Raw genomic sequence first — 18,418 nt, forward strand, 5'->3', positions numbered from 1 at the left:
AGTCAAAAAACAAAACCTGTAGGTTCCAAGTTCCACGGAGCTTAGAGGCGCTGTGGTTGAGCGCTTTCATTTGTTGGTGGAGAATATGAGGATCTTGAAAACTTCAACATTTTTTGTTTTGACATTTTTTAATCCTATTTCCAATTGACAGATAATAATTGTGTATGTGCATGGTGTGCAGTGGATGTTACGATACATGCATTCATCGTGGAATGATTAAATCCAACGAATTCACATATCTGTTCCCTCACATCTCGTTTCTTGGTGGTGCTGAACAACATTCTGAAGGTCAGGTAGCTCCATGTTTAAATGAACATGAAGTCATCGATAGATAGATATACGTGAATTAAGACTTTAATTTTACAAATGTGTGTATGTGTAGGCTACAATTAAACTCATGTTTGACACTGTCAAGAATTAGTAGTTTTTGTTTCGAATGGGGTTAAATGTCCAGGATAGCAGAGAAAGAAGTCAGGAAAGCTTCCTGGTTTGTTGTTGTTGTTTTAATTGCATTGGCTTGGGAGTGAACCCGTCTCCCTTTCCTATTGGCCTCACATTTTTTTAAGTGGATAATGTTATGACAAGTTTGATAAAGATGATGCTTCTGGCTTCCTGGAGACAGGAATCAATTACCAAGAAGAGATAACATTTCTCTCCATTGAGCCATTAAAAATAAAATTCACAGGCTTCGAGACCTTATCGCTTTTTGAATCTTTTTAGGTTGACATAATTTCCCTGTGATTCTTTCTGGATTATTTATTTGTACGTTTGGTTTTATCTCCTGAATTTTAGATTACCAATAATCCTTCCATAGATTTTGACCATTTTTAGGACAGCATTCTTGGAAGCATTTAATTCTCACAGCATTTGTTTTTTGTTTTGTTTTGTTTTGTTTTTTTAGAAATTACTTAATTCTCCGGGTTCAGAATAAGACATAACTTCATAACATGTGTGGTTCACAAGGTGTTTGATCCCTTCCCCCTGAGTTTCTGGCGTTTCTGGTAGAATCCCTAATGAGAAGTTTGCATAAGAAGAACCTGAAGAGAGCTGAATCCCACCACAGAAAACCTACCTGGTTTTCTGCAAGGACTCAACGAGAGCCAGAGGCAGCCAAATACTCTAGCCTCCCAAATGCTGAGGCTCCCATTTGGGCCAGAGCCTGACCTTCTGAGCCAGCTCCTTCATCCATTCATTCATTCACTTATTCTTCCATCCACTTACTCATTCATTCCTGTGTCCATTACCTAGTGAGCACATACTCTGCACCGAATGCTGACTCAGCACTGAGGACACTTGGGTGAACAAGCAGATGTGGCCACTGCCTTCGAAATACCTACGCTTTACTCACAATCTGGAGGGCTTCTCTTACCTAAAGCCAACTCCAGCAGCGTCCAGCACAGGTAGATTCGTCAGGATGCAGAGTCAGGCACATTCATACCCCGCACGCCCTGGGATTGCCTGCTGGACAAAGGACTGTGATCCCGCACTGTGTAGAGCCCTTCATGTAGTTTTGGCAAGGCAGCCTCCCATCCAAACACTTGGCTCAGCCTGCGATCCGTCTCGTATTTCTCTGTAACAGAAAGCGGATTGGTATGCAAACGCTTCTCATTTGATTTTCTTATTTATTTTCCCTACTTTCACATTTATTAGAGATAACTTATGAATTACAGTAACTAATAGTTTTTGTGGGGTTTTTTTGTTTTTTTTTTTTTTTTGAGATGGAGTCTTGCTCTGTCACCCGGGCTGGAGTGCAGTGGCACAGTCTCAGCTCACTGCAGCCTCTGCCTCCTGGGTTCCAGTGATTCTCCTGCTTCAGCCTCCTGAGTAGCTGGGATTACAGGTGCACACCACCACGCCCAGCTAGTTTTTGTATTTCTTTTTCTTTTTTTAGATGGAGTCTCGCTCTGTCGCCTAGGCTGGAATGCAGTGGCACAGTTTCAGCTCACTGCAAGCTCCGCCTCCCAGGTTCATGCCATTCTCCTGCCTCAGCCTCCCGAGTAGCTGGGACTACAGGTGCCCACCACAATGCCTGGCTAATTTTTTTGTATTTTTTAGTAGAAATGGGGTTTCACCATGTTAGCCAGGATGGTCTCGATCTCCTGACCTCATGATCTGCCTGCCTCGGCCTCCTGAAGTGCTGGGATTACAGGCGTGAGCCACCGCGCCCAGCCTGTAATTTTTTTTTTTTTTTTTTTTTTTTTTTTTTTAGTAGAGACAGAGTTTCACCATGTTGGCCAGGCTGGTCTTGAACTCCTGACCTCAGATGATCTGCCCACCTTGGCCTCCCACACCACACGCGGCTGACTCATAGATTTTCTTACCTAAAAGTTAGTCTCTGGTTATGTTTCTCCTTGCCTCGTTAGGTGACTGGCCCGAGGCGTAGCTGTGTTTCTGTCCCGTCACGTGTGGGCTGTAGCATATCATTTATGCATGTCCTGGAAGTTTCTGTGCAAGTGACACAGCTCTTGACGCATTGAGCCCAAGCACCATCTGATCTTTGTTTACTGCACTGATTATGGTTTTATTTGATCTTTCCTTCAGTTTTCCTCATGCTACTTAAATTTCCATGTTGTTTGTGTTCCGGCATTTTAAAAAATTTATAGGGAATCTGAATTACAGAATCTGCCTCTCAGCCCTGCACTTTCTCGGTTGTCAGTTTCTTAAAAAGTTTTTGTTCAGCCTTCACATTATTTTAGCATGATATGTGTGTGTGTGTGTGTGTGTATACATATATATATATAAATTTTTTTTTTTTTTTTTTTTTTTTTGAGACGGAGTCTCGCTCTGTCGCCCAGGCTGGAGTGCAGTGGCGCAATCTCGGCTCACTGCAAGCTCCGCCTCCCAGGTTCATGCCATTCTCCTGCCTCAGCCTCCCGAGTAGCTGGTACTACAGGCGCCTGCCACCACACCCGGCTACTTTTTTGTATTTTTAGTAGAGACAGGATTTCACTGTGTTAGCCAGGATGGTCTCGATCTCCTGACCTCGTGATCTGCCTGCCTTGGCCTCCCAAAGTGCTGGGATTACAGGCATAAGCCACCGCGTCCGGCCAACGCATTTTTTTAAAAGTCATTTTGAGAACTGTCTTTATTTAACTAGCTGCAGTTGTCCCAGAGCTTAATTAGAAGCAGCATATTGCAACTGTTTGGGTGCTATCTTGAGGCAAAATAATTACCCTATAATAATAATGTGTGTTTTAGTAAACTTGTCATTATTGTCATAGAGGGCTGGAAAGAGTGTCTTCTTAAAGCCCATGAGGACCCTAGGGTACTCTGCGAATAGCAGAGTTCTAAAGCTGAAGGAAAAAAATGAGTGAAAAAAAAACTGTGTGAGTGGTCAGAAGCCCCATGTCCTTATGCATCATGGCACAGCCCACCCTGTAATGACAAGGTGTTGTATTCCACTGACACTTGGGGGCTCTTCTGTGATCCCTGGCGTTGCTGCGTGTACATCCCCAGAGGCTCTCTCAACACAGTGACCAAGGTCAGATGGGTTACTTAGACCATCTCTCTAGCTCATACCCTGTACTTCGGGGGGCTGAGGGTGACAGAACAGACCCCAGCCCAAGACTGGAGGCTGATTAGAGTTGCCAGACATCCACTATATGCAAAGTATGTCCTGAATTTTGCAACTTTTGTCCTGGATCCTTTATTAATTTGTCAGGATGCCCTAAATGTCCTGTATTCAGCTTTTCTTTTTTCCAATCAATTACAGAATTCAACAATAAGAGCTGTTATTCAGATTTAACCGGGCATACCCTGAGGCTGAAGAATGTTGCTGCCCAACCCTTGCTCTTGGTTAATGGACAAGGCAGCAATGCCTGCATCCCTCCATTAATAGTCACTTAAAAACACTCATTCCTCCTTTCTGGTTATATTTTAATGTCCCCAGGGAAGAAGTCAAATAACTCTGCCTACAGTTTCTTTAGTGACCAAAAGAGCAAACTCCGTGACGGGCCGTTTGTCGTAGCTGTTTTGGTCCCAGATCCAGCTGATAGGTTTCTTGATGAAATAATGTCTGCGAATCCCTTTCTCAGAGCGGCAGGCGGTGTGAGTGTGAGAGAATCTGCAGTGACCGCGGGTGATGGGCGGGAGGTGGTGGTGGAAGGTGGTGATGGAGACCTCCTTAAAACCCCAGGTGGTGAATTTCTTCTTCCCTCCTTCCTGGCTCACTGCCTTTTAGCAGCTGTGACATGGCCAGGGCATGGGGAGCTTCTCCAGGCGCACTTAGCTGAAGAGATAACGCTGTCAGAGGACAGCAGTTACTAGTAAGTAACCTACATTTCCCTTCTACTCTGGCTGTTCCCTGCTGTCTAAATAGAGAAAGTGGAATTAAGTTTATTATCTGTGACCTAATGCTAATTCCTCTTGCATCCTGCCTTTGTGCAAAGGGATAAGGGCCATTGAAAAAGTAGTGGACGAAGCTTTAGTATTGTCAACACTTTCAAGGGTTATAAAACAAATCTATTGAATGATTAAGAATGTGAGAAACAGTATTCTAGAGTCATGTGTGATCGTCCAAATTGTATATTTCATTATAAAAAGTATATAAAGTCATGGTATTATAGAGCGTTAAAATTATACATTATCAATGAATCAAGAAATTAAAATTCCTGATGAAATTCTTGTCAAATCACTTTCATGTCTACTAAAGCTTTTAACTTTTTCTCTAGTAAAATAGTGGTCAAAATTAGCATGCGGAAAGTAGGCCAGTGATACTGAAGTCGTAAGTGATGCTTCCAAGCCTAGAGATATTGCAGCAACCTCTTCCAAGCCTGATAGCCCCTTGCGAAGAGTGCTTTCAAATGGGTAACTTGAAAAAGCCAGCTAAGCAAAGATCAGTGGCATCATAGAACATTAAGACATGGCAACTTGAGAAAAAGATTTAATTTGCACCTTTTTTTTTCTTTTTTTAAATTAGATTTTTTTTAAAGTGATACTTTTCAAATGTTACTTTCAGAAGCTGTTATTTTGGTCTGTTTCTTTCATCCTGCATGTGCTAATTTCCTTGATTAATTTGGAGAACATCTGCATATAATTCCGTGGTCTTTTCATTGGCAAAACCTCACAGCTTTGTGCAAGACTTGGAGAGTTCGCATTCCAGACAGTCTGGGATTGTATCTAATTGAAATGCCAAACCTACCGAAGTGCCAGAGCGTAAGTGTATAATTATGTAATTTTCTCTTGATCTTTCAGAGTCTTCCTGCGAGCAATTAATCAGTATGCAGATATGCTGAACAAAAAATTTCTGGATCAAGCCAACTTTGAGCTACAGGTAAGAGAAGAGGTAGACACGACCTTTGTGGAGAAATCATGTTGGAACAAATTGCTGGTCTGAGCCAATATCTTACAGTATTTCTAATCCTTGAACTTAATTGGTCTCCCATCCAAGATGCGGAAATGGAATTTATAGTATGTACTATTGGAACCTGAGGAGTGAAAATTATGCCTTTGGAGTATTTGCTTAATTTAGCAAGGAAGGAGATAGCGTTGTTTCAGAGAGAAGCTATTGAATCAGAGTGACAAGGAGGAACTCTCCAAGCAGGGAGGCCACCGAGTCCCAGTGTGTGTAGCTGCCAAAATTGTCTCAGCTCATCTTACTGTGGAGGGAGGATCAGCAGAGGACGAGACGCGGGTCTGCACCTCGAGCTCAGCTTGCTTTTATAACTCTGTGTTCCCTCCATATCCTCTCTCGGCCTTGTGCTACTAGCAGTGACTTTTAGCAGGCCAGAGACCCTGCCCCCGAGACCCCATGGTCCCTCGGAAATGCTCCTTTGGTGCATGCAGTGTGAGAGAGAGAGAGAGAGAGAGAGAGAGAGAGAGAGAGTGTGTGTGTGTGTGTGTGTGTGTGTGTGTGTGTGTGTGTGCACGCGCGCGCGCGCATGCATGCTGTGAGGATTGATTTTTGCCTGGCCTGATTTCTTACTGTGCATCCAAAATGTGTGGCTCTCTCTTCCATTGTACTCTTCATGTGTTTCTGCTAATAATGATTTTATCGGTCATTATTATTAGTTGTTATTTTAGTATAGTTTACAAATTTTTGAAAGGCATGCAGATACCAATGGCATGTTTATTTCCTGGGCAACATGGTTCACTCTCTCAAAAGGAACCTGAAGAATTTTTGTTTACCCATTGGGTGATCCAACCCCAAAATAAGTTACCCAGTAGCAAAAATTATATAGCCACCTGCTTTTCTATTTGCATTGCCCTTATTTTTATAATTTTTAATTTTTAAATTTTTATTGTATTGGTATTATAGGACAGAATTAGATAATAATATATCAGGTGCCATATATCTAAACATGTTACTTGTTTGTAATTTTTTTTATCATTTTCTCTGCTGAATGCTTGTTTTCATGTGTCATAATAACATACTTTCTCCTGATACAATGTATATGTGCTGAATATCAGTTTAGCAGGTAAAACAGGAAACATTCCTTCCTACTTCTTTGCTGCCTCTCACTGCTCCTCTGCAGGAGTAACTTTTAACTCATCGTTCTGAATTCTTGGTCACGCTTTCAGCATTTATATGGGCCTGTGTGTGTTTTCTTTTGGCCTTTAACATGAACTGGATCATACTCTGTGTTTTTCAGCTCTGTCATATTCCACGATGTGAACGTACCAACATTTATTCACGATGTGAACGTACCAACATTTATTCACGATGTGAACGTACCAACATTTATTCACGATGTGAACGTACCAACATTTATTCACGATGTGAACGTACCAACATTTATTCACGATGTGAATGTACCAACATTTATTCAGCCATTTCTGCACTGATAACCTAGAGGCCGTTTCCAGTTCTTTACAATCACAAGCTGTGCTGCCGTGAAGGCCGCAATACGTGTGCCTCTTAGTGCACGCATTGCTGTGGAATAGGTTGATCTCTAGGCCAAATGATACGACATTTTAAGTTTGATGGAAAATGAGCACTTTCCTTCCTGACATGATTTTAGCAATTTGCCATCCCACCAACCTTGTTTGAGAGCAGCCACTTTCTATCTAGAATCTTCTTCAACACTGATTTCTTTAAAATGATTGATTTATGTTTTTATTGGCATTTTTCTGATGATTATTTAGGCTAAGAATACTTAGCAGCCGTGTGGGTTTCTTCTGTGAACTCTCTGATCATTTCTTCTGCTCAAGTTTGTATTTGACTGTCCTCCTTTTTTATAAGTTGGAATTCTTGATATAGGCTAGGCATGGTTTTAGGCTTATCGTATAGAAATATTTCATTTTTCTACAGTGAAATCTGTAGAAAATCTGTATTTCTTTTACAGCTGTCTGGTTTTATGTTTTACTTGGCAACTCTCTCCTTGCCTTAATATTATATACTTCTAAATTTTACTATTTTGTATTAGAATCTGCTAATACCTTTGTGATTTTGTGTTTTTGTGTTTGTTTTACCTTTCAAGTGTTTAATCCATTTGGGATTTCTGTAGTTAGTATAGGGGTAAGGATCTAACTTACTACATCATTTCATGAATAGATGACCCTTTCTCCAATGTTTTGAAATTATAATTAACATAATTATAAATGTATGTGTGTATAAATTCCATTTTTTGTGTTAATATCATAGAGGCTTAATCCTTTTACCTTTGTGCCCAGCTAGCAGAGTCACTACTTTTCCGCTCGTTTTTTTGTTTGTTTGTTTGTTTTTTTGAGACGGAGTCTTGCTCTGTCTCCCAGGCTGGAGTGCAGTGGTGCTATCTCGGTTCACTGCAAGCTCTGCCTCCCGGGTTCACACCATTCTCCTGCCTCAGCCTCCTGAGTAGCTGGGACTACAGGCGCCCGCCACCACGCCTGGCTAATTTTTTGTATTTTTTACTAGAGACGGGATTTCACCGTGCTAGCCAGGATGGTCTTGATCTCCTGACCTTGTGATCCACCCACCAAAGTGCTGGGACTACAGGCGTGAGCCACCACGACCCGCCTTCCACTTGTTTTCTACTGCAGAATTCTCTTGGCTGTTTTTGTGCATGTCCTGTTCCATTCGGAGTTTAAAATCAGATGGCTGAGTTTCTCTTTTAAAAACATACCACTTGGATTTTAGCTGGAATCCCATTGAATTGATAAATAAATTTGGGGGAAGTTTATAGTATTTGAGGGAATACTTTGCAGTATTTTTTTCCCCATCTCATACTGGACTATTTAGGTATTTGTTGTGCCATTTTTCTAGTTTTTTCTAGGTCAGGTCTCACGCGTGGCTTGCTGGGTAGACTCCTGTGTGTGTTGTAGGTGTGGCTGCTCTGGTGGGGGAGCCTGTTTCTCGGCGTGCTGGTTCTCCCTGGCTTTCTTCCTGTTTCAGGAGGATGGCCCCTTGGACTCTCACCGTGAGCCCAAACACCTTGCAAGCCATGTGCTTCAGGGCCCACATAGAGCTTTGCCCCTTGGCAGGTGTGACACACGTATTTATTGTTTGAGGAGGATTTAGCAGGAATTGCTGCCTGCTGTCAGCTGCATTCTGACAGTCACAGTCAGAGGCCCATCTAGAACAGGACCCATGTCTGCACGTACCCAGAACAGATCTTAATTTAAACACCACCACCACTACCATGAGTGCTCTGCCTCCAAGGCAGTCCTGGTCCTATATAGGAAAAGAACGAATTAGGAGTTGGTGAAGCTGTCATGTAAAAAGAAGCATTCGTGTTTTGTTGTTGTTGCTGCTGTTGCTATTATTGTTGTTAAAGGGAGCAGGTAGGAATTAAGATCTGTTCCGTGTCCTTGCAGGCATGGGTCCTATTCTGGCTGAGCCCCTGACCATGATTCTCAGAATACAGGTGGCTGCAGCCAGTGATTCCTGCTAGTGCTGTGGCAAGGCTGAAATCAGTGGAAGTCCCAAAAACAAAAGGAATGACTTGTATTTTATTAGCTGGTGCTCCCCTTTCTTTATAAAGGGGGCTAAAAAAAAAGAGAGCCCCACTGTGGGCTCTGAGGTTGGGGGTCCCGGGCTCAGACCCCCATTCTGCTTCATTTGTTTCCTGTAGCTTTGGGCTGGTCTCTAAATCTCAGCTCTGCAATGGAGATGACAGCACCTACTTGGTTATTCTGTGGTAATCAAATGAGCTGGTGCATGACTATAGAAAGTGTGCCATTCATGGGAAGTGTTGGATAAATGCAAACCCAACAGACTTTTCTCAAATCCTACAAATGCTCTTAAATTGCCACTTACTTCTCAGGTCATTACAAATAGGGTCAATATAATGTTCACGCTTTATTTTTATAGAACTCTTTGCAGCTATCTCCTTTGGTATAATAAATATTATCCCTGGTTTTTAAATGAGAAAAGAGACCCACAACTTTCTTCTAAAGGCCATAGTCTTTTAAACCACACATATGTAGTCCCTAAACCCTTGAAATATGGGTGTATTGAAACACGAAATATTTGATCTTTTTACATTTGTTTTCCTTGTCTAGTGTATATATGATTTGGGGGTATAGTAGCATCCTAAATTTTGGAAATCTATACTATTGTTTTTTTTTTTTTTTGGAGACAGAGTCTCGCTTTGTCACCCAAGCTGGAGTGCAGTGGCACGATCTCGGTTCACTGCAAGCTCTGCCTCCCGGGTTCACGCCATTCTCCTGCCTCAGCCTCCAAATAGCTGGGACTACAGGTGCGCACCACCACGCCCGGCTAATTTTTTGTATTTTTAGTACAGACAGGGTTTCACCATGTTAGCCAGGATGGTCTTGATCTCCTGACCCCATGATCCGCCCGCCTCGGCCTCCCAAAGTGCTGGGGTTACAGGCATGAGCCACCATGCCCGGCATGAAATCTATACTATTCTTAACTGAAGAGCTTCATAATTACATTAATAAAAGCTAACATTGGCCCGGCATGGTGGCTAACACTTGTAATCCCAGCACTTTGGGAGGCTGAGGGAGGTGGATCACTTGAAGTCAGGAGTTCGAGACCAGCCTGGCCAACGTGGTGAAACCCCATCTCTACTAAAAATACAAAAATTATCCAGGCATGGTGGTGCACACCTGTAATACCAGCTACTCAGGAGGCTAAGGCAGGAGAATTGCTTTAACCCAGGAGACAGAGGTTGCAGTGAGCCAAGATCATGCCACTGCATTCCAGCCTGGGCAACAGAGGGAAATTCCATCTCAAAATAAATAAATAAATAAATAAATAAACTAACATTGATGAAGTGCTTACACATGCTCTGTACCATACCGCCTTAAATTCTGTGCATATATTTACTTCTTTGATCTTCTGAGCACTCCTATAAGATAGATACTCTTGAAATTCCCATTTCATCCATGAGGAAACTGAGGCAGAAAGAGGTTAGAGTAGTTGTCCAAGTAAATGGCAGAGCCGGGATTTGAATATGTGCACTGTGGCCTCCGAGCCCACACACTCAGGCCTGAACTACACCATGGGGGGCTGGTTAGCAACATGTATAGAGTGAGTGTGCGTTTTTTTAACTTTTCAGAAGTGTGTGTGAGGAAATGATAAATGTCTGAGAGCATTGTTGAGATCCTGTATCAAGCTGTTTAACAACTTAGCATCTCCTCCTTTTTGGTTTTCAGCTGTGGAACAACTACTTTCACCTGGCTGTTGCTTTCCTTACTCAAGAGTCCCTGCAACTGGAGAATTTTTCAAGTGCCAAGAGAGCCAAAATCCTTAACAAGTAAGTTCTCGTCCAGCTCTGAAACTGCGGGCAGGAGCCTCCAACTCTAATAGCATAATTTTCATGTCGTTTCTAAGCCAACTTGGTACAAATTGAGATGTAATCGCGGTGTAATGAAAGGGTGGTTTTAAATCATGAATCAGGTTTTGCCTTTTCTAACCCATAAATCAAGATCTAAAATTGCAGGACTCATCTTGGAAGGTTCCAAGTCAGTGTAATTCAAGACTATTAGTGCAACGCAGAATTTCAGTTTCCGGAGATAATTCCTTTTGCTGTGCGCTATTCTGATGTCATTTCACATATGGTTCACTTTAGTGCTTAATTCTTCAATTCGAAAGGAGCTTCTGATGAAAGCTCTTGGCTCTGTTGGGATTGTTGAACAACTCATTGGGGAGTTATTGGTGGTTCCTTCTTGGCAGCAGAAAACCCCTGTCTTCTTCCGGGCAGGAGCTTTGAATGGACTGAAGTGGCACCTTGTATCATTGTAAATAAACATCTCCGAAGCTCCATGAAGGCTGAGATCCTTGCCGGCTCCTTCCGCTCTGTAACCCCAGTTTGCATCATGCACTGCTCATGATTCAGTCTCAAGAAACACAATTGTTGCATGGGCTTCCTTCCCGTGTTTGGGCACCCGGAGGGTCTTGCTCCTGTCTTTTTGCCTCAGTTTCACTAATTTCTCACTGCTGTCGGTGTTCTTTTCTTTTTTTTTTTTTTTTTTTTTTGAGACGGAGTCTGGCTCTGTCGCCCAGGCTGGAGTGCAGTGGCCGGATCTCAGCTCACTGCAAGCTCCGCCTCCCGGGTTCATTCTCCGGCCTAAGTGGGACTACAGGCGCCCGCCACCACCTCGCCCTTTTGTATTTCTTAATAGAGACGGGGTTTCACCGTGTTAGCCAGGATGGTTTCGATCTTCTGAAAGTGGGTGTTCTTTTCATAAGTCCTTTGGAGAAGAGTTCTGAAATTGCTGTGGTGTTGCCGAGTCATCAGTCACTGTTTGTCATATAAATACTCTGCAATATCTCGACCCTTCTAAGGCTTGGCCAACTCCGTGCTGCTAACTGAGGTTAGAGATTCCAGAAAGAGTTTCAGAAGGTGGTGGCTGCTCTTTCTCATATCCTGTGAGTCTGTATCTCACTTTCAGGGCAAATCCAAAGCACATTATCTCTGGAGAGTAAGAATTATAGTCATGAGCTGGGCTCTGGTCCTCAGCCAGTAGTGGTAATAGCAGCTACTTGGGAGGCTGAGGCAAGAAGATCACTTGAGCCCAGGAGGTCAAGGCTGCAGTGCACCATCGTCATACCTGTGAATTGCCATGCACTCCAGTCTGGGCAACATGGCAAGACCTCCTTTCAAAAAAAAAGAAAAGAATTATAGTCACGCACTACATAACCACAGACTACATGCTGTGTTTTTCTGTAACTTTTCTTTGTTTAGATACACAAATACTCACCATTGTGTTACATTTGCCTGTGGTATTTATTATAGTCACATGGTACCTTACAAACATGTCGTACAGGTTTGTAGCCTAGTAACAGTAGGCTATACCGTATGACAGAGCTGTGTAGTAGGCTGTAGTATCTCGGTTTAAGTTCACTCTACAATGTTCACACAATGACAAAATCACCCAGCGTCATGTTTCTCAGAACATATCCCTGTCATTAGCAAAGCATGAGTGTATTTCAGCAAATCATTTACTCAGCCTGTACTTTATGTCAATGACTTTCTAAGCATTTCATGCGCATTTTTCATCTGTAATCATTAAAAAGCAAAACTATTCCTTAGGCCCTCATATCTGCCCTAGTTTCTAGATGAAGAAGGTCACACACAGTGACCGAGCCACTTGGCCAGTCCTACACCTAGAATGTGGCAAAGCAGCATTCTAATCTAGGCAGTTCAGGGCCCACGATTTTCACCTGGGCTGCTTTTAGAACCTTCAAGCTTTTGGTCTGCACCTATCTAACTAAAGATCACCTTTCACCTGGCCATCTTTCCGCCAGGCTTCCTCAGCTGGGTGATTCCTGTCTGACAGCCATCCATGCAAACAGTGATCATTGTTCAGAAACAAGAAATGCACTTGCTGAGCCGAGCATTGAGAATGGTGTAGGCAGAGTGGGTGCTTGCCTCTGACTACCGGAGCGGCACGCAGCAGCTGTAGCCCCCCACCTCGGGGCCTGCACAGGTGGCTGCCGCTCGTCCTGGCTTCTAGCATCAAGAGACAGACTTCTCCAGGCTACATCTTCTGGAGACTGGCTGGGCAGAGGCGCGGGCTCCTGCTTTGTGGAATGCACACTCCCTCGGGGCCCAGGGGAAGGGAGGGATGGCGCTTTGTGGTTGTTGCTGTTGTTGATTTGTCTTCATGCTGGGAATTGTAGTGCAGAAGGTAGTGACCAGTGCACACTAAGCAAGTGAAGCACAATGCACTTCAATGCACTGTGAATCCACTAGGTGCAGACACACCTCTTTCAGCACACGCCCCCTGTTGTCCCGTCCAGCGAAAGGACAGCTCGGCCACAGCAGGTGGAGCCGCCTGCCCACGTGCCCAGGGCCCACTGTAGGGTGAAGCTGGGACCCGAGCCCAGCCCCAGCTGTCTTCAGAGCCCACTCTTTGCCAAGCACGCTGCAGCTCCTGGCCTTGGAGATGCCTGCGGGAGAAGACAGGTGAATTTAAACTGGAAATCTGCCTCAAAAGAACGGGCATCTTCTTAGTGGATTCTAGAATAAAACAATTTGGGGCTGAGCACCCCGCAAGCCCTAGCAGGGCAGCTCTGTGCTGGGCCCTTCCTCCTGTTGGTGTGAGTGTTAAGAGCCTAAGGCAACATCGAGACAAGCATTAACACCGGTGCAGTGGCTCATACCTGTAATCCCAGCACGTGGGAAGGCCAAGATGGGAGGATAGCTTGACTCCAGGAGTTTGAGACCAGCCTGGACAATATGACAACACGCTTCTCCACAAAAAAATACAAAAATTCTCCAGGCGTGGTGGCGCGCACGTGTGGTGCCAGCTACTCCAGAGGCTGAAGTGGGAGGATCTCTTGAGCCCAGGGCGTTGGGGCTGCAATGAACCATGATCACACCACTGCACTCCAGCCTGGCTGACAGAGTGAGACCCTCTGTCTCAAAAAAAAAAAAAGAAAAGAAAAGAAAAAAGAAAAAGAACATTAACCTCGAAGGGCTTTGGCTGCTAAAGAAAACGTTTGCTTCCCACATAGTGGCGTGGATTCAGAAGCTTCAAAGCCACAGAAAATTAAACACAGCCAGCTGGTATCGCCCCCTCAGGAGTCACCCAGGGTCTCTCCTTAGGGCTTTCATATTCTCTTTGACACAATGGTAACAACAGGAGACTCTGGAGTTTCCCCAGGAAAAGTCCCCAGGCAATTCACAAGTTGTCTTTGCAGACCCTGGCAGGATAGCCTCGGGGCTTTGTGCTGTCTGAGGGGCCTCTCCAGAGCTCCCCTTGTGGAGGTGACAGGAGATCCAGGACAAAGCCCCGGAGCCTGAGATAAGGCTGCCTTGACCTTGAGGCCGCGCGGCACACACGCGTGGAGGGTCCGCCTTATTTGTTGCAGTCTTTATGCCACTTGATAAGCCTTCGGCCCTTCATAGTCCATTTGCAAATTTTGTTTCTAAATAGCAAAACCTGCATAAGAAATAATGTGAAGATGTCCTACCCCAGTGCTTAAATTTTCTCGGGCACATACAGTACCTAGAAATGTGATTTAAAATTGTCTGGTTAAAAGGGATTCAGTGCCCGCTCTGTGCTCAGTCGGGCCATGGTCCTGGTGCTGGGGACAAAGACACAGACCTCATAACGAAGGTCATGGTCTAGTGGGGTAAATGGAGAAGCAAAAATAATGAGTGGAGTGGGGCACACATGGAGTGGTGACAGAGGGCCTTGGCAGCCCGGAGATGGCCTGTGGGACTCAGCCATGGGAGACAGAGGCCTCCTGGCAGCTTGAGCTTCCCGGCTGGGTGGTGAAGGCAGCTGAGAGGTGTGCCGGGGAACATCGAATGCCAAAGGGCATGGCGCCATCTACATATAAGCAGAGACATGATCTGGGTTGTCGAAGTGTAAGGGAGCAGCAGGACCTGGGCGACTTGGAGCTTGGGGCAGGGCGTGGGGGCTCGTGGTCTGGGAGTCAACCTCACGCTCTGAGCAAATGGTGAGCGCTGACTTGGAGCCCCATGGAGCAAGATGCATGCACCTGTCTGTTTCTAGGGGGAAAGCCATGTGGTCTAAAGGTGGAGCCATGACACACCTGTTATGCCCAGACTGTTTGTTCCCCAAAGAAGACCACCAGAGTCCAGAGTCAAAGCCAAGCGGCAAGGATCTTTACTACAAGTTCGAACTTGGTCCCTCCTTTACACAGTATACAAGAGGGCCCTGAACAATGCGAGCGTTTGCTTTTTATAGCCCGAAAGTTGTAGGGGAACAAAGAAATTCTTTTGGCTCCTGCGCTTTCAGTAACCTTGAACGGCTGTCCCCTTATCGGAGACTTTCCAGGTGGTGTTTATACTGGGCTCAGGGAGTTTGAGAGCCATGGGATGTGTTTGTGCTAGGCTCAGGGAGTTTTGAGCCCGGGGCTGAGGAATGTGCCCAGCTCCTTTCACACCCACTTAGTAGGCTCAGCACTGCCTCCATCTGGGGCCTGTCTCTCACTCTAGGGCTTGTGAGTCCAACCTAAGGCATCCGAGGGAGCATCCCCAACCCCTCAGCCTACGCTTCCCTTCCCCCTTGCCAAGCCCTGCAGCTCCTCACCTCTGCTTGGTCCACAGCTTTATGGCTCAAAACAATAGAAATTCCAGCATCAGGAGACCTGCCTGCTCCATCCTCCTAATGACTGAGGTTGGGGAGATAATTAGGATTTTCATTCTAAAGACATTCCCCAACGTGCATGGGAGTAAATAAAAGAATGGGCGATACCACACAGAGAACTGATTATGGCAGACCCAAATTGAGTATGATATTCGCCAGTGTACCACAAAATAAATAACCCCTAGGAATCAAGTCCATAATATGAAATTTTAACTGGCTCAACCTTCAGACATCCTTGGTGCTAGTGACTCCCAAGGAAGGACAGAGACATTAACAGAATTCTAAACCTGACCAGCAGCTCTTCCTCCCAATCCAGCCCCCTAGACTTTTTTACCTTATTGAGGCTCAGGAAATATGACCAAAATGTAAAAGGGATGACTTTTGATTAGCAGCCAGCTTGACAGTTTTGATATGCAAGACACGTGCACCCTGGTATGGGGCAGTATGTTGAAAGACTGCAAAGGAGCTTCTGTGTTCAGGACCAGAAGAGGAAAGGGGTTCATGAATTGGGCCTCCTGCATATCTCAGCATAAAGGGCTCACTTAAAGTTTCAGCACGAGAGGTTAAAGTTTGATGGCAAAGTTCAGCTCAGTGCAGAGAGGCCATCCACAAAGACCTCCTCCCCACCTGGTCCCTAGGCTGCTTTCAGTTTTGGGGAGGTTTTGTTTTTGTTTTTGTTTTTTTGTAACTATACAATTCTGCAGTGTTCTAAGAGGATAGCTTTCACAATGGGACCGAAATATCCCCTTCTGACCAAACACTGGGTTCTGCACCTCCAGGAGATTAAGTCAAATTCTAGATACTACCTTTAAGGAAACTAACAGGAAATAAACATGCTATGCAAGCCCCATTTTGCAGTGTGACCTAATCAGAAGCTGCAACTGTATATTCCTGATTGTAACAGGAGATGTGATTAATTTAATTTGTGTCTGTGCTAATTTTTTTCAAGAGACTGAAATTATTCAAAATTAAATTCACTTATTAGAAGGAGACTCAGGGAGTTAGACTTAACAAGCGGTGACCTGTGCCAACTTCAAGTCAGAAAAGCTCACTGTGTCCCACATGCACCGGTGGTGGTGTGTCCTGCCTCAGGCAGGTAGGCACTGTCACATCAGACCTGTGTCTGGCAAGGTTTACTCCCATTCATTGGTTCCCATTTGAGGTCCCACCCCTCTCACCTCTTTAAGAACCCACCAGTCTTTCCCATGAAGTTAAAAATGCCTCACCCCAGCCATCAGCTCCCTCCAGCTTCCTTTAGGTCCATCTCAGCCGTCTCCTTGTCTCCTTTCCCCACCTCCCAGCCACTCTGATGCTGGCTCTGGGCACTGCATTCCCCTAGAACCTCAGCCAGGTCCCAGCTGCCCCCAAGCAGGTGGAAGGGTGTTGAGCCTCCTAGATATTCTCCTCCATCCTCAACAGATTTCTTCTTTCCCTCTATCTCAGAACACGCTTTTCTTCGCTCTCAGAACTCTCCTGAATTTCTCTCCAAGCTTTTTGGTGTCTGCTCTCGCTTGTCAGATTCCTACCCCTGAACCCCAGCATCGAGTGGCAGGGGGCTCCTCACACCTTGGTCTTAGGCCTTCACATTCTATGCTCTTTCCTTAGGAAAGCATTTTTCAAACTGCAGGTCTCAACCTTTGATTGGGTCAGAATATTCACTTAAAGGGCCATCACATCTGTTTCCTCGGCTGATCTGCCGTAACAGTGAACACAAACCGGGTGACTTGAATTTATTGTCTCACAGTTATGAAGGCCAGAAGTCCAAAATCAAGGTGTGGGCAGGATCGGTTCCTTCTGGAGGTTCCCTACCTCCCTCCTGGCTTCCAGTGGCTGCCCGGTCTTCGGCGTTCTTTGGCTTGTGGCTGTGTCACTCCAATCCCTACCCATCTTCCTGTGGCCTTCTCCCTTGTCTTCCTATGTATCTGTGTCTGTCAATCTCCCTCTCCTTATACGGACGCAGGTCACTGGATCTAGAGGCCACCCTACTCCAGTATGACTTCATCTTACCTTGAGTACATCTGCAAAGACTATTTCCGAATAAGGTCACAGTCATGGATACCAGGGTTTAGGACTTCAACATAGCTTTAAAGGGGACACAGTCCAACCCACACTAGTCATGACCAATAGACTTTTTTTTTCTTTTTTCAGTGAAATAGAATCTAGGAAAAAATACCAGCATTCATTGCAGGCAGTAAGGTTAAGCATCATTTCATAAAACTTTATACACATACACATATATTAATATATGTGCTGGTTAATACATGTACTTTTTATGTCAGAAAAGTTTATGAAACTTAATAAAAAGTGGCGGGGGGGGGGGCGCGCTTTAAAAACACCTGCCTCCTGCAGCCTCTGCTCACAGTGCACCCCCCTCACCCCCGGCCTCTCCCACTGAAGGAGCCAGCTCTGTGTTCTGCAGCCACACCCACCGGGCACTCACCTACTCCCCACCTGCCGCGGGGCCTTGGCGCCTGCTGGTCCTTCTGCCCGGAATGCTCTTCCCTACGCTCTTCGTCCAGATTTCATCTCTCCTTCTTCAAATCTCAGAGCAAATATTACTGGCCTAGAGAACTGCCAGAGCCAAGCTGAGCCCACTGTTAAATTTTCTCACAGTTCCCATGTTTTCCCTACAAAGCCGTGATCCTGGCCTTCACAAAAACAATTCCTCTATCTCTATATCTATACATGTTTATCTTGTGTGATTATTTTGTTAATGTTCGTCTCTCTTACCGTGCTTATAGCCCGCTGTGGTTTGTGGGTCTTGTCTGTTCTCCATATTATAGTAATATTAATATTCCAATATGAATATTCATATTTCTGCATTAGCTTTGTGTCTGGCCCAAGTGCTCAGTAAATGTTCACTAAGTGAATCGATCTAAATGACCATTGCAACCATGAGGGGTATATTATGCCCAGCCTGAGATTTTAAAGGAAGGACCTAGCGTGGCTCCAGTGCCTGCCAGATAAG

The 18,418-nt window shown here is 44.9% G+C and overlaps 1 protein-coding gene across 1 annotated transcript in view; it reads left to right on the top strand.

Moving 5' to 3' along the window:
* DOCK1 (dedicator of cytokinesis 1) overlaps positions 1-18,418 on the top strand; it is a 557,083-nt gene that overhangs the window by 430,353 nt on the left and 108,312 nt on the right. Inside the window, 2 exon segments of the mRNA XM_050803710.1 lie at positions 5,194-5,272; positions 10,540-10,640. Of these exon segments, the coding sequence (XP_050659667.1) occupies positions 5,194-5,272; positions 10,540-10,640 (180 nt within the window).

Source organism: Macaca thibetana, chromosome 9 (genome assembly GCF_024542745.1).
Source record: "Macaca thibetana thibetana isolate TM-01 chromosome 9, ASM2454274v1, whole genome shotgun sequence".
NCBI lineage: Eukaryota > Metazoa > Chordata > Mammalia > Primates > Cercopithecidae > Macaca > Macaca thibetana.